We start from the raw sequence: 17,245 nt of genomic DNA, 5'->3' as shown, positions 1-17,245 counted from the left end.
AGCCTTTCATTCATACCTTTTCTCTTACTCCCACTCAGCCCCACAGGTAGTATTCAAAAAACCTTTCAGGCATCTTGACGGATAAAAGACTTCATTTAACATGAAGGTTCCCACTGCACAAGAGCAACACCTACTTAAGAAGTCAAGTTGTATGTCAAACTGTTGGAAAGAGTATTTGGATTTCTACTGAGTTCCTGAGCAACTTCCAGTAAGAAATCAGTAACTCCTTGTAGCCTCCCATCAGCTGGAACCTTACGCATCTGAAATCACCTTACCTGGGGGCACATTACTCTTTCTCTGCTAATACTTCCTCCCATCTCAGAATGTCAGAGTAACTGATTTAGGGTACTGAGGCCTTAACTAATAGGTTTTCTGCTCCATGTTTCATTCATTATCCAGTTTCATAAACAGATCTAAGACATACCTCTGTGACTGTTGCCTGCAGCTTTTCTAGAGGCGTAGCCAAATAGAAGTGCCCTGGTTTTTAATAACTTCACTCTCATTAGAGGTTACACTTGTAAAGTTGGCAAAACCGATCAGTGCTTTTAATTTCATTCTACATCCTACCTAGAAATACACACGTTGAAGAAAAACAGAGGCATTAGCTGTAGATATATGCAGATGTGTCCCATGTTTTAAAAATTATCACAAACATCAGGCCTAAGCAAGGGTGCAAAACCCTTTGCTAAGTATAAGCAGCTACTAATGACACATTGTCAGAATGGAAGACTATCAAATGAGGTTCCATCAGTCTTTTCTTGATATGGATTATTTACTTTTTTCACTTTTGTCCAAGTTGATAAATGATATAAAAATAAATTATACTCATCATTTTTCAGATAAAAGTAAACTTAAAAGGTACTGAAAGTATTCAGGAGGAAAGAATTAAAACTCAAGAATATATTGTCAAATTGAAGAAATAGTCTGAAAAAAAAAAAAAAAGAAAGTACAGTATTCAACAGACAAGTGCAAGGTTCTACATTAAAAAATAAGTAAATGAATACAGGATGGGAAACAGTGATGGAAGCTCTTAAAAAAGGATACAAGGGCTGTAACAAACCAGAAAAACACATGAATCACCCATTCCATGCTGTTGTGAACATGGAAAACATCTCACTGGGATGTAGAAACCATAATAAAGCTTAAAAATGCATGAAGTAAAGGCTTTACTGTAATATTCTGCCAGTACTGCACTTCAGCAAAGAGGTGAATCAGCTGGAGAACATCTAGTAGAAGGCCATCAATAGTAATTTAATGCATAAAATTTAAGTCCTATAGCAAAAGTCCAAAACATTTAGAACTATGTTGCCTATGTTGCCATAGAGGGTAGAAGAGGCATAATGATAGTCTTCAGATATGCAGAAAAGACTTTTTGAAGTTTTGTCTGTGTCCATACTGAATAAGATGAAAAATTATGATCTTAAATCACAAAAAGAAAGATTCAGGTTACACTTTAGGAAGCTCTTTTTATGAGTACAGACAATGAAGCAGTGTGATAGATTGCCTGGAAAGATTGTGAAGTCTGCTTCACAGAGAAAGTGGATGGACTAGATTATCTTGACAAGATGACTTCAAGCAGTATTTATCAATAGTCTATAACTATGTTCTCCCTTAAAAACTACATTTATGCAAAGAATTATAAATAAAACAGATAAATACAACATGTCAAAAACAAATATAGAAAACCTGGAAACTGTGAAGTACCAAAACTTACACTGTCTTTCCAACTTTCATCCCTTTAAAGCCGAGGTATTAGTAAAACTGGGAACAGGGTATGGCCAAAATTCAGGGATTTTCCAAATATGCTGTTACTTACTTGGCATATCCTGACAGTATAAAAAACTCTATTAACTTACATCTGATTAGGACAGGGTGGTTTTCACCCCATAATAAAATTGTAAAAAACCTCTCCCTTTCTGTTTAAAGAAGAGAAATTACCAAATATTCATAACTTGCACTTATATACTGCAAATTAAGTGGCAGTAATTATACAGTAGCTGCCAAACTGCTACGCTCTTGTGATTTTTGTAATGATACATTTCAGGAATCAACAGGACAGGCTGCATATAATGATATTCAGAAATAAAGTATCAATGAATGTACACAATAAAATACTGTAATTACACAGGAAAGATCTACTTCATTACTTACCTGTTAACTACATATAAAGGTACATCACAAAATAGAGATTTATAAAATATTGATAAACTTGCTGGTTATTAACATGTTTTTAACATTCCTAGTTTAAGAAGGATTATTTCTGTGGCAAAGCTGCTGTGAATTAGCCAGTATTTTGAAGTTTAGCAATCAGCATTCAATTGTCAACTTCTGACTACTGTACTGAGAGGTGCTTATCTCCTGATTACCAAGATCTAGACAAAAACAATGTATTAATGACAATTTTCCTACATCTATTAGCAACCTTAGATCTTTCAAACACAGCAGTCAGAATGACTATCGATAAAGCACAGGACTATGCCTCGGGAGAATGGACTTTCAGCCACTATTTAAACCTGTTTTATCAATCTATTTCTCTCTCTATTTTATCAAACTATTTCTCCTGTCTTTGCCAACCTTTGATTTCCTTTGGATGCCTTGCCATCATTAAAAATGTTTATTAAGCACTTTGAGCCTTTGAGCCATATAACTAAGTTTATCTAAGGTGTTGCAACTACTTTTCCCTGGTGACCAGGTAGGCAGCTAGAATAACAGCCTTCAATGCCACAACTGATTTTGCACATTAAGGTAAGAAGGGTGATTTCAATCTATCTGAGGCATAATTCTTCCGGTGATATACCTCTCCTACACTTCACGGCTAAACTGTCTCAAACTAGAGAACTTGCATGTGGATGTTTTTAGCTTCTAGTTTGAACTCAGCTCATATTTACCCAGGCATGGCAGTATGCTACTGACTTAAGAATCTGACGTTTGTCTGACAGATCAAACAAGGTTGTCCTTGGAGATCTACTGAAGAAAAATTTCATATAAAATGTAGGTACTACAGGTACTGCTATTCAGCTAGCAGTACTGGTACAACTGTTACACTCGTGGCTTCTGGAAGAAACAGAATAGGACTTGGTTGAAATCAGTTTTACTTTGTTGTTGTTGTTGTTGTTTTGGTTTGTTTTTTTTCCTCCTCAGTAAGGGAGAAAAAAAAGGACAGAAATGGCAGTTTCTGTTCAGAAATTCTTTGGTATCACAGAGTCGTAACAGAAGACTACTTCTTTTAAGTCTCTGGCTCATTGTGGATATTCAGTGGCCTGGGAAACAACTGAAGTAATTTCAGCTGCAAGGGCTTTCAGTTCTCAAAAAAAATCCTTTTGGATTACAGTCATTCCATCAGTAAACCTTTTTATTACCTTCAAGTTCATCTGAGGCCACGATAACAGTCTACTGTCTAGAGCTCAAGCCAGGAAAAATGAAATATAAGCTCATCAGTCAGAGAGAGGCATCAGAAAGAATATGGCCTGTAGGCATGCTTTTTCATTTGAAAGGAACTCCCTACCTGTACTTATGAAAATGTTCAGCTGCAGGCTCCTGTTGGACCTTTGTCTGTTAAATAAAAGTGAGATAACCACAATTTTCTGGTAGGGTAACTGCACATTTTCCATTCGGATAAGGATCCTGCCACAGCAGCCCGTACTATTGCCACCTTTCTTGAATTATTGTTCTGTGTTCCCTGTGGGGATGGCACAATGCATGCCAACTAGAGGAGTGTGTTCTCCTGGTCAGTCTGAGGTGTTTCTCACAGAAGAAAAATTGCACCAGTAGTACAATGCCTAGCTGCCTGACTCTCAATCATTTTACTGAATGCTGTTCTGACTTAACACAGTTTGGATCCAGGTTCTCACAGACACACATGATCTCACTTTCTCCCCCTCCTCCTTAGCACCGAGAAGATAACTTTAGTACCAAGTAGTTCTGTGTGTTTTTCCTTTCTTTTTTTTTTTTTTTCTTTTTTTTTTCTTTTGCATAGGAATTACTACTAAAATTAGACAAATAAAATGAACTATATACTCGAAAATGGATCATAAATAACGCACAGTAATTAGTCATCGCATTTGCATATTGGTGATAATCAACAGTTGACTCTTTTTAAATAAAGACATTGTTTTAAAGTTATTTAAATCCTGGGAACCCAAGCAATGTAAAAATAGATAACTTCATCATTCCAAAGCAAATAGCGCAGCTTCTCTTTCTGGTATGTGCTCTACTTGAGCAGAATACTGATTGCATTTGATATCTTTTCAGCACAGACATGAGCTATCTGTTCTACTCATTTCATAAACATTTTTAAATGGATACTGAAATGGATTTTACCAGTAGGACAGACCTATCTCATTAAAGCCACTGTAGCCCAGCTCTTGCCTGCTTAGTCCCAGATCTTCAAGGTCCATGCATTTAAATCCAGGTGGGCACTGGTAACCTTCTTCTAGCTCTCTGGAACAGTGTGTGTCAGGGATAGCTAAATTATTCCAGGTTACATTTCTGTGAAAAATACAAAATTAAGGTGTTATATAAATTCAGCTCAGAGAAAAACTAAATGATTGAAAGCAAGAGGACTAAAGTGACTTCAGACCTCCGAAATTACAGTACAAATATAAACAGAAGTTTCATACTAATACTTAGAGACCTCAACAAAAATGGAGACTCTTCAAGACATAGGGAAGTTATGTTCCAACTGCTTTTTCATGAAATTTGGACACTTACTGCTTCAGACACCTTTGGAAATCTTGAGAATGTGTTCAACTGCAGGCAAAAATGTGACTTTGAGTTCCACAGACACTACCTGAGCTAGCTTTGACACCTTTTAACAGGATCGTTGTGGACGACTTGTCATCCATGTAAGAATATGTTAGCTTCTTGTACCTTGGTTAGGCCAGGGTTCTACCACAGATAGCTAAGTCCTTAATCTTGCACACATATAGCCACAGTCACAGAAAAAGTCAAATCTTTACACATCTAGTGTAAGTACTGATGTGACTGAAACAGATGTGAATCACAAGACCAATAATGGTTTGGTATAACACATGGAAAAAAAAAAAAAAAAAAAAAAGTTCAAACTGGTTCAAACTGATTTTTGCTGGTAAATAAAACACTGAAAAATAAAAAGTCATGGAAAAAAAGACAGCACTGCAACGCAGAGTGCGGGCCAGTGAGAGGCCTCCCATTTTTCACTGTTGCCAGAGGCTGAGCATCACTTGTCTTCCCAGCTCCTCTGGCATACTGGGTGAGCTGTTGAAGAGGCTCTGTCAAGCTGCACTGCAATGGGAATTTTGGTAGTTCCAGTGCAAGGGGACAGTGAAGTTAAAAAGTGAGGGAGGACAAATTTGTGGCTCCCTGGTCTGTACCTGTGGCATATACACATGAATATATACACAAGTAATCACAAACTTCTGTAAGGAGAAGCTCAGGCAGTTGATTCCTCATAGGCATTCACAGCACACCGTTGGTAATAGTAATAAATATGGAAGAGAGAATCAACACCTGCTCATTTCATTTCCCAATAAGTGGTTTAGTTAAAAGGTACACCTTAGCAAAGAAAATTCATTCTGAGCAGGTCCCTGTTAGGGTCCACAAAGCAACACAGCACGGAAGTGAGGATTCACATTACTTGTTCTACAAGCCAACAGAGTAAACCAAAGAGAAGCAAGGTTGCAATATGACAGCTCCAACGGCACTGAACAGGCACACAAGCGAGCAACATAATCTTTCTCCCTGCTTGTACTCTCTCTTCCAACAAATGGAAATCCTGATTTTTGGCTCAGTCCCAGGGCAATTTCAAATCAGACTTGGAAAGCTAATCAGAAAGAGTTCCGGTCTGAGGAAAAAAAAACAGTCTGTAGCATTTCTCCATTCAAGTTCAGGATGATTTTGACTTTCTAGTCACAGCACAAACTTCTGATATAGAAACAACTAAAATTAATTACTGGAAGTTATAAAGAAAATCTTGTAGTATTCACCCTGTTATCCTGAGGCTCCAGACCAATGCCTTAAAATTCATCACTTTAATTAATCTTATTTGTCCACAGAACAGGTGAAATTTATAGCCTGCCTTTTAGTATAATTAGCATTTTATTGTTCTTCTGAAAATCCTCTTCTTTTAATCTAACTCACAGATGCATTTTGACAGCTAAATTGCGTGAACAGGAGTCATAATTACTTTATTTTTCTTGCCTTTATGCACTGCATGCGATAGCAATAGATTACTATAAATCTGTCAGTGTGAAACTAAGGCTTCCTACACAATTTTTCTTAGGTAATTATAAATACAGAGAACTGTGGCTGCTCCCCTTCTGTAGCCATTTCTTCATGATGCCTGAGAGCCATACATATCTGCATAGATGAACACACAGACACATAAACACCTCCAGCCAACACTGTAAAGGACTCCCCGAAAATTTAGCTATCTGCTTAACTAGAAAGACAGATAGATATACAAGCATATGTGTACCCATTTCCCTTTTTTGTGAACATGTTTAGCATATGTCACTCAAGGATTTAAAATTTCTTCTGGGCACCTTAAGTTTTTTATAGTAGAATGTGTTAATTCATACCCATACTTTAGGTTTGTGATACAAAAGCAATTATAATATAGGATTATCATAAGACAACATTTTATGAATATTTTCAGGAATGCAAATTAATTCATTGGCTCAAGCAGATGCAGAGCCCAGGCTACTGGTAGCTAATGAATTTTACATTATGGTTTGCATTAGAAAATCTCTCAGATTCAAAAGGCTATAGCTGTGTGAGGACTTATTATTAAAAGTATTGCTGGCTCCCATCATTACAATGCAAAACACTCGTTTTAAGGGGTTCGTTTAAACCTAGTTCATAGAATCACAGAAACATAGAATTGTAGAATCACAGGCTGGTTTGGTTTGGAAGGGACCTTAAAGATCACTCATTTCCAACCCCCTGCCATGGGCAGGGACACCTCCCACCAGACCAGGTTGCCCAAGCCCCATCCAGCCTGGCCTTGAACACCTCCTGGGATGGGGCATCCACAGCTTCCCTGGGCAACCTGTACCTCACCACCCTGAAAGTCATTTTTGTATCACATCAAATCTCTTTCTGAAGAAAAGCTGTTTCCATGCACCAAGTATGATTTAGGCGAAAAAGGAGGCATCTCTGATTACAGTACCTCTACAGGTAGAGGCTTTTTAGGACCAATGTCACTAGGCAGTTTGTGGTTCAGGATAGTAGTAAGAGTAGATTGTCTACATGAAGTAGACAGTATTAGACTGCTAATCTAGCAGTGGCTATAACATCACCAGTCATCTTCAATACAACATGATTTAAAATATTTTATACCTTCATAGGCCATACTTGACATCAACTAAGTACTGAAGTGCTGATTCAGCATATAACCAGCTTTAAGCACCTATGAAGTTCTGTTGTGCAATGTACTTAAACACCTTGCTGAATAGGGTGCCTGGATAAAATTATGTGCAATTTATTGCACATAAATTATTTGCACATAAATTTATTGCACATAAATTATTGCAAGATGAACAAAGAAATAATTCATCCCAATAGGCTGAGTACTTCTCTGCAAGGTATTCAATGTGTGTGGAGCACAGCATCAACCCAATGGGTGAGCTGAGAAATTATTTCAGCACAGGAATGCAAAGGACACACGAGGAGATAATTAACTCAACATTGCTCGATCAGAATCCGTCAATACCAAGACTGTTGCCAAAGACATGAGGGCACTTCTCTGATATGCTTTTAACTGTCTGAAGAGCTTCCTGACTATATATGCAATGCATATGGTGTATGTACACCTATGTATATCACAAGAACTTGAGGCAGTCGATGTGCCCCTTTTCTATGACATCTATTCAATAGAAATTGAGAAAATTATATATATATGTATTTTATTCTGGTATTCTATTAATTTTTAAAGATAACACTAGAAAGCTAATTGAAATTACCAACTTACTCATGCAGTTTCCAGACCCAGAAAATTAGAGAAAAAATAAATAAAAAGGAAATTTATTGATAAGGCATAGAAATATGTCCAAACAGTGAAGGTAAAGAATTCACTAACTAAATATGAATTAGCTGCAGCTGAATGATCTATGTTAGCCAAGAACAATCCTCTCTTTGCACTAAAACCAGGCATTGCAAGGCTGCAGGCTAAATGGTACCCCAGCATTCAACATGGAGTACCCCAGGGGTCAGTGCTGGGTCCAGTCTTGAACAGCTACAGATGGATAACTGCCTCAAACCCTTCAAAGTCAAAAAATGATGGTTTCTATGGTCAATAAACCAACTCATCAGTCTTGGTTTGTTTTCCCCCTATATCATCCTCCAGTTTTAGAGCACAGAACCTTGTTTTCTAATCAATGGATTTTCCTTAAAAAAGGTAAATTACCAAAAATAAATACTCTTGGTGTATCTATAATTAATGTCTTTAATCTTATACCCACAAAAATCAGGAAATCTGAGATTAAGGTACCTATGACCACATTATACCAGTAACACTGCATAGAAAGAACATTTATATGAACTTTTCTACTTAGAATATGTCCCACTAAAAGGTCAGATAGCTCATGCCAATTAATGTACAGTTGCTGTTATCACTAGGTAGTTAAAATATTTCTTTCATATTTTAAGTTATTTTTGTTTTCAGAGACTCTGGGAATTTGGAAGATATGAAACCTAAAAGGATAAGTGCTTGCTTTTTAGCTGTCTCCTTGTGAAAAAAAATAAAAGAGAAAAGGGTTAATTTTTTTTTCTTATTTTTTTTTTTTTCTTGGTGACCATGAAAACAAACTAAGTACCTACAAAAGCCTCCTTTCATCCTTTCAGTTTGCCCTTTTAAATGTAACTTGTTTCCCAAATCCATACCTGAATTCTTACTGTGCTAACCCAATAAATTCCATTTTCTCCAGTGGGAGCTCTGAACATTATAAACATGCTATTAACAGGTGGTTCCTAGACTACTTCCTTACACTACTGCTCTTTTTATAGAACAACCAAACAATAACATCAGCACTCCTGCACAGTTATTAGAATAATAATATTGTGTTATAATATTTATAAATTATTCATTATTTTATAAGAATTTTGTTTCCTATCATGAAGTTTTCTCTTGACCACTTTCACAGTTTTTATCACACTATGGCCTCTGCTTAACAAGGTAGATATTAATATATAAATTAGTGATATTGATATTTCTAAAATTTGCAGTAGTAGTTTACCATTATTATTGAGCATATCTTTTCAAAGTGCACTCGCTGTCAGCTAACCCATCTGTCACCAAACTTGGAGACATATATAACCATCAACTTTAATAGACAGGAGTCATACTGTAATCGATCTCCATTGAAAATCTCATTCACTAGCTCTTCCCATTTCTGCAGAAAAAGATTGCAGCTTAGAACAATGCTACTGCTGGAGTCATTACAGGTTCTAGATAATCCACTAACAGGATCATCCAAAATCACCTGTGTGAGATAAATTTCAGAGCGTACCCTGCTGGCTTAAGGATTACACTTATGCCTAGGAACAACTCTCCCTCTGGTATTTTATAACCTTCCCAAGGCTAATTTTTTAATGTTATGTTTTACTTTTAGACAAACTCAGGTCTAAAATCATCACGCACCATATTTACAGAACCAGTTTCCTGTTTTTAATCAGAGAATAAAATCTGTTTTATCTTTTAAACTGTAAGTGTGAAAACATCATCCGTATTTAATGTTTCTCATAATTATATCTGTAATTATAACCATAAAGCTCTCTAAGCTGTCTGGTAACAGATTGTCTCTGATATCTATTTATTATTTTTATTACTTTAAAAAATAAGATAGTGCATGCTTCAAGGACTCATGACTTTAGGGATACTACAAGCATAACGCTTCAGCTTTGGCAACATGCCATATTTTACATTTTAACTTGGCAAACAGATTTCACTACTCAAGATTTAGTAACTGGGGAGAATATTAGATAGCATCTGCTAGGGATAATTATATTCAAATCAACAGGTCCAAATAACTGAGGGCATCTCTCATCTCCCTATTAATTTTTAATAAAACTTGAAATAGCAGGGAAATCCCAGAAGAATGCTAATGTGCCATTAAAGGACAAGCACTATGACTGGTTAGCCTGACATCAACTGAGACAAAAGAAAGAATGAGTTCTTACACAGTCTAACTGATAAACAGTAAAGAACTTGAATGTAATTAATGACAGGCAGTATGGAATACAGAAAATAATTGTCATCATACTAGCATGATTTTGATAAGACTGCAAATTTGCCCAATGAAATTGTCTACCTTAGACTCTGTAAAGTAATTAATTCAATAACACAACTGATTAAAAAGTTGGCATTATATAGTATTAATAAAACACAGGATAAAAGGGCTGAAAACTGATTAACTGACATCTTAAGAAGTACTTGCTATTGAAATGATCATCATGATCTAGCATAATCAATGAGGGAGAAATAGTATAAAATCAAGAACAGGCATAGAACACATAAATTACACTAAGGACAGGGCAATAAGGTTATCAGGATCACTTGGTTTCCTGAATTGAACAAAACAAAATGTGATTTAATATAGCCAAATGCAAAGTTGCAAAGGAAGGATCACAGACAGCAAATGTTAGGTCTTATGACCTACAGAATATAGAGGATAAAAGAGGATGGGAATGCTATATTATAGGATATAGATGCTATGTGAGAGTTTAAAATAAGGGGCTATAATAGGGCACAGTCTCATATTTTTCATAAGATATCATTTTTGATCTTATTTTATCCATTTTTTTTTTTTTTTTATCCACTGCACTGGTGGATAGAGAAGGAGAAACTGACATCATCTACCTGGACTTGTCAAAGCATTTGACACTGTCCCCCATGGTTTCCTTGTCTCTAAATTGGAGAGACATGGATTTGATGGATGGACCACTCAGGGGGTAAGAAATTGGCTGGCTGGTCAAACTCAATTATGATCAATATTGTGCTCAGGTTTTTTGTTCATATATTCTTTTCTTTTTATTCTTTTGAAATTAAAGGAAAAAGTATAGAAATATGAAAATGAGAAAAAAGAACATGCTTAGCAGCAACAGAGTTAAAGAGCTACATAATGTTTGTTCATTAAAAAGCATATTGAAGGGTGCCTAAATTATTGTAAGTGGATTCACACAGGGAAAGTACTGGGAATTACAGTTCTATGTAATGTAGCATAAAAAGGTGTAACATGAATAGAAAGCTAAAAGCTGAAACCAGGCAAATTAAGATGATGAATTAGGAACATAGTTTTTAACAGTTGAACAGTTTCTGATATAAACTAAAAAGTTCACCTGCTTATAAAGCATTCTTCTGCTCCTAATCTAACCAAGAATAGATACATACCTACAAGACACACTAGAGTCAGATGCAAGCTATAAAGCTCCCTCCAGGAGAAACATAATGAAGTCAGACTAGAGGATCCAATCGTTTCTTTTGATTATAAATTTAAGACAGAGATACTGTAATATTTTAACACTGCTAATGCATTGTCTTTCAGTATATTTGCCCCACAGTACACAGATTTTTATATCTTGTCATTCCATTCTGATCTTTTTTTATTGATTTTTTCCATGTTCATTTTCAGGTTTCACTATCTTTTGGTAGTTTTCACACAGTCTGCTAGTGTCAAAGCTTGAGTCTTTATAGAAAAAACTGCTAGTTTCTTTTGCTTCTTTGGTAAATTTTTCAAGAAAAAAGAAATGGTTTATGTTTATTTAATAAATTAACATAAGTACTGATTTTATTCCCTTTCTTTTCCATCCAAATTCAGTCATAAGGTACGATTAAATCAAACTGCCTATTATATAAGGCAGTAGTTAAAGACTGATTTGATTGGGCTTGTGGCTTTTTTCATTTCATACATGACCTAAGTAAGGGTGTACAAACTGTGCCATTGATGTTTGATCTATTCCTATTCACTTCACATGAATTTTGAAGAGACTGAAACACACCTCCAAGGATTTGGAGGCTGGTGGGTTCCATAACACTCCAGAAGCACCTTTCTCTCTCCATGAGCCAGAAAGGGAATTCAAAGCATTTGGGTTCCTAACACTGGTGCTGACATCAAAACCAGATGATTCTGTACTTATGACAGATCACTTACGTTGACCAAAGCCAATGCTGTCATCATGTGAATGAAAACAGGATGACTGCAGCTACTTAAAAGCTTTGACAGTCCATCGGTTTGATCACTTGTTACCAGAATTAGAGAAAATCACATTCAGTTCACTCCGTCATTACCCTTCAGAGTAACAAGGCCACCAAGTTAGCCATGGAAATCATTAAAAGAAGAACTCTTTCCTATGGACATTGCTGGAATGTACACCCAGCTCAGAAAAGAAAATGCAAACGTTTCAGTGTGGATTTGTTCATGTGTAGTATGAATGGATTAGTACTTCTACTGAAATTTTATCAAATGTCACCTGGCTTAGTAAGTCTATGATGGCACATTTTTGTGGCTGCCACAATCATTCATGAGGGAACTGAATTCAAATAACAATTGCAAGATACATATGCTAATGTAAGACATTTCATAGGAATTAAAACAACATGAATAAATGGAATTCACACGACAAAGAAGGCTGTCAATATTAGTGTTAATAAAAAGGAGTTAAAAACAAATCTATCTAGCTTGCATGAATCTGCACTTCAACAAAGGGTATCAAATTAGACTTATTTACATGTTTAATGTTTAAGTGATCTCCTACATACACTATTTATGACAATCCAATAAAGTACTTCCCTAGAAAATTTAAAAGAGTGAAAAACACTCTTTTAAATTGCAAGGACATGAACTGAAATGTATGAAACAATCTACGCTGAAGACTGGATTTATTGTGACTTTAAAGTATGTTCAGGATCACTTCACAAAAACTAAGTTTGCATAGCAAACTGGGTTAAATGAAGAAAAATACCTTCTCGGTAGCTGTCTACCAAATGTAGTGGAAACATATGGTCAGCAAACTGCACTGTAGAATTTTAAAATCATAAACCTCAAGTTAAGCTGTGATTCTTGTCCATCAAATCTCACAAGCGTTTGGGACCCATCACTCACAACAGCAGAGTTAGCTACGCTAGCTAACTGGCAGGTTTACCTGTCTCTCAGTTTGGAACACTGCACCTCGCTGGTTTACTTCTGTGAACTTCCATCTTAGCCATGAGACAGGGTATTCCTCAATATCATAGAACAATACTGCCCTGACTCTAAATCTGAACTATACACAAAATGAATTCCTTCCTACAGCTTGTGTTGTGAAGTGGCAAGACCCCACATGGGATGCCTTCAACAAATGTGTTTATATAGCTCAGTGACTGATGTGACATCTGAAGTGGTATGAGCTGTGACCCTTGGCATAGCAAAGAAGTGGGCTGCCATCACTGAGCACCTGAGATTAAATTTTCAGCATCACTCATCACATGGAAACTATTAGGCATTTGATAACAGAACTGGCCATTCCACCAAAGCTCTCACTTTATCCAGAAGAAAGCAGTGGGATTTCTCCATTTTAAAACATAACCTGGTATGTCAAAACTGCCCAAACTGGATCATTGCCACCTCTCACACAAAGGCTGGGGGATGTGAAAGAAGCACTCACATAATCCCTGAGAATCAGCTGGGATGTCTTGCAAGTGAGCCTGTGGGATGACTATGGTGTTTGGCTGCTCCAAGCTAATGCTTGGGGTAGAAGCTGAGCCAGGGGTAGGGAGCTGGCCAGGCATTCCTGCAATGCTGTTGCTTCGCTCTGATGGCAGGCAGTAAAGGCATGCCGGGGTAGTTCCTGGTCTTCTCTGGCCGAGGTAGATCCACTTCCATTGGTTCCTCCACATCTGGTGGATCCACCTCCATGAGCTCCACGGTGTTTGGCAGAAAGATAAGCCAGTCCTTGCTCAGGACTGGCCAAACAAGATGCCTTGGAGAGTTTTCAGGCCAGGGTGCCGAACCAGGGGGTCATCCACTTGCATGCCTAGGTCCCATGCCACTGTCCAGTTCATTTCCATGTGTGGGTCCAATGCTGCCATCTGGTTTACGGCCATACCTGGGTGCCGTGCTGCATTCTGGATGATAGGCAGACCTCTGTTCCACGTGGCTGTCTGGCTGATGCTCCTGCCTTTGCCCCATACCACCGTTGTGCCAATGGGAAGGCCCACACCCCCAGCACCTGGGCTGTATGGTTGAGGGGACAGCCAGTGCTCCGCACCGTTGCAGTGCCAATGGTAACGCCAGGGCCTCAAGTCTTTGCCACACTCATACATATCTGTGGGCTGCACGCCAGAGGTCCCTTGAGCACTAGTTCTCGTGCTGCAGGTGCTATTCATTTGCTCATGCCACTTCCCCTTCCCGTCAGGTGCCTACCTTCTCAGTGCTTCCTGGAACTGCATCTCTGTCCTCCCACACCAAGGAGGGCTGCTGCTCACCTTCCTGCTTCTTGTCTTCTTGCTGCCACACAAGCTGGTGTCCAAAGGGCCTAGAAGCTAAGCAAGTGGTGGGCCAGCTGCAGGGGGTCCCATTTTATAGGGCCCTGAGCAAAGGTGGGGCAGTGGTGGCCACTGTGACATCAGCACGCCTCTGTGATGCCCAGCGTGAGTGGCCCACACGTGGCCAAAGGCAGATGTGTTGGGAGCGGCCTGGAGGATGCCCTCACATGGAAGAAGGAGGAGCACTTCCCCGCAACTTGGTGTCATCTGCAAACTTACCGAGGGTGCACTCAATTTCCTCATCCAAGTTATCAATAAAAAATATTAAAGAGAATGGAGCCACAACACTGACTCCTAGGGAACACCACTGGTGACTGGTCACCAGCAGGATTTCACTCGGTTTACCACTACTCTCTGGGACTGACCATACAGCCAGTTTTTAACCCAGCAAAGAGTGTACCTGTCCAAGCCATGGACTGCCAGCTTCTCCAGGAGAATACTGTGGGAGACCATGTCAAAAGCCTTGCTGAAGTGTAGGTAGACTATGTCAACAGCCTTTCCCTCATTCAGCAGGCAGGTCACCCGGTCATAGAAGGAGATGAAGTTGTTCAGGCAGGACTTGCCTTTCATGAACCCATGCTGACTAGGCCTGATACCCTGGTGGTCCTGCATACATTGCATAACTGCATTCAAGATGACCTGTTCCATTACCTTTTCTGTCACTGAGGTCAGGCTGATTGGTCTGTAGTTCTCCGGTTCCTCCTTACAACCCTTCTTATAGATGGGCATCACATTAGCTAGTCTCCAGTCATTTATGACCTCTCTGGATGACCATGACTTCTGATAGATGATGGAAAGCGGCTTGGCAATCACCTCTGCCAGCCTTCTCAGCACCCTTGGGTGGATCCCAACTGGCCCCATGGACTTGTGACAGTCCAGGTGGAGCAGCTTAACTGTTTCTACCTGAACTGTGGGGCACTTCTTCTGCTCCCTGTCCCAGACTTCCAGGTCAGGAGGATGAGTACCCTGAGGATAAGTGGTCTGGCTAGCAAAGACAGATGCAAAGAAGGCGTTAAGAACCTCAGCCATTTTTTAATCCTCTGTCATCACGTACCCCCCTGCGTCCAGTAAAGAATGGAGATTCTCTATGGCCCTCCTCTTTCCATTAATATATTTATAAAAACATTTTTTGTTATCCTTGATCATAGTGGCCAGGTTGAGCTTGTGCTAGACTTTGGCCTTCCTGATTTTTTCTCTTCATATACTGGCAACTTCCTTGTACTCTCCTCGAGTTGCCTGTCCCTTCTTCCACTGGACATACATTCTATTTTTCTCCCAAATACAGAGCAAAAGTTCCCTGTTCAGCCATGCTGGTCTTCTTTCCTGCTGGCTCATCTTAGGGCATGTGGGGACAGCCTGCTCCTGTGCCTTTAAGGCTTCCTTCTTGAGGAGCATCCAGCCTTTCTGGACCCCTCTGCCCTTCAGGACTAACTCTCAAGGGACCCTCCCTACCAGTGTCCTGCACAACTGAATGTCTGCCCTCCAGAAGTCCAAGGTAGCAATTTTACTGACAACCCTCCTGACTTCTCCAAGAACGGAGAACTCTACCATGTGATGGTCACTCTGCCCAAGACAGCTCCCTACCACCACATCTCCCACCAGTCCTCCTCTGTTTGTCAACAACAGGTCTAGCGGGGCACCCCCTCTGGTAGGTTCACTGACCTAGTGAACTGTCAGGAAGCTGTCTTCTGCGCACTCCAGGAACCTTCTAGACTGCTTCCTCAGAGCTGTATTGTATTTCCAGCATATGCCTGGGAAGTTAAAGTTGCCCGTGAGGACAAGCGCTGGTGCTTGAGCAACTTCCGCTAGCTGCTTATAGAAAGTGTCATCCCTCTCTTCATCCCGGTGAAACCAGGATGTCCACCTTGTTGGCCTGATCCTTATCCACAAGGCCCTGATCCTTATCGACAAGGACTCTACCTTTTCATTCCCAACTCCAATCTCAACAGCGTCGAAACACTCTCTAATACAGAGAGCTACACCAAAGCCCCTCCTTAGCTTCCTGTCCCTTCTGAAAAGCTTGTAGCTATCTATTGCAGCACTCCAGTCATGGGAGTGGTCCCACCACCATGTTTCAGTGATGGCAACTAGGTCATAGTTTGCCTGCCACACAATGGCTTCCAGCTCCTCCTGTTTGTTGCTCATGCTGTGTGCATTGGTGTAGATGCATTTGAGTCATGCCACTGCCCTCATCCCCAACCCTGGGACAGTTCTCCCAGGCTCATCTCTATCAAGTCTTATTTCTCCCCGTCCCCCTCCCCCTCCTTCATACCTAGTTTAAAGCCCTCTCAATGAGCCCCACCAGCTCTCGGGCTAGAGTCCGTTTCCTCCTTTGGGACAGGTGGGACCCATCAGCAGCCGTCAGGCCAGGTGCTGAGTAAACCTCCCCGTGATCAAAATAAAATAAAATAAAATAATCCTGTGACTGCACCAGCCTCTCAGCCATGTATTACTCAGCTGGGCTTCCCAGGTGCACTCAATATCCCTCCCTACCACTGAAGGGATAGTGGCAAACACCACCTGCACACCCACTCCAACCAGTAACTGCCCTGATCCCCTGAAGTTGTAACAAAATCCTTTCTTGTATCAAGATGAAACCTCTTCTGGTGTACCTCATACCCATTGCCCCTTGTTCTCTCCCTGTGGGTCCTTGTGAAGAAAGAGCCTCTGTCCTCTATGTAGCCACCCTTTAAGTACTGGAAAACTGTGATGAAGTTCCCCCTGAGCCTACAGGTTTCCTGCAGAAAG

The 17,245-nt window shown here is 39.5% G+C and overlaps 1 protein-coding gene across 1 annotated transcript in view; it reads right to left on the bottom strand.

Annotated features, from left to right (window-relative positions):
- NALCN (sodium leak channel, non-selective) overlaps window positions 1–17,245 on the bottom strand; it is a 233,975-nt gene that overhangs the window by 176,625 nt on the left and 40,105 nt on the right. Inside the window, exon 7 of the mRNA XM_035318632.1 lies at window positions 4,334–4,488. Coding sequence (XP_035174523.1) covers window positions 4,334–4,488 — 155 coding nt within the window. The remainder of the gene's footprint in view (window positions 1–4,333; window positions 4,489–17,245) is intronic.

The sequence above is a fragment of the Oxyura jamaicensis genome, chromosome 1 (genome assembly GCF_011077185.1).
Source record: "Oxyura jamaicensis isolate SHBP4307 breed ruddy duck chromosome 1, BPBGC_Ojam_1.0, whole genome shotgun sequence".
Lineage (NCBI taxonomy): Eukaryota > Metazoa > Chordata > Aves > Anseriformes > Anatidae > Oxyura > Oxyura jamaicensis.
The sequence above is the reverse complement of the archived record's forward strand: the minus strand, read 5'-3'. Positions and strand labels throughout refer to the sequence as shown.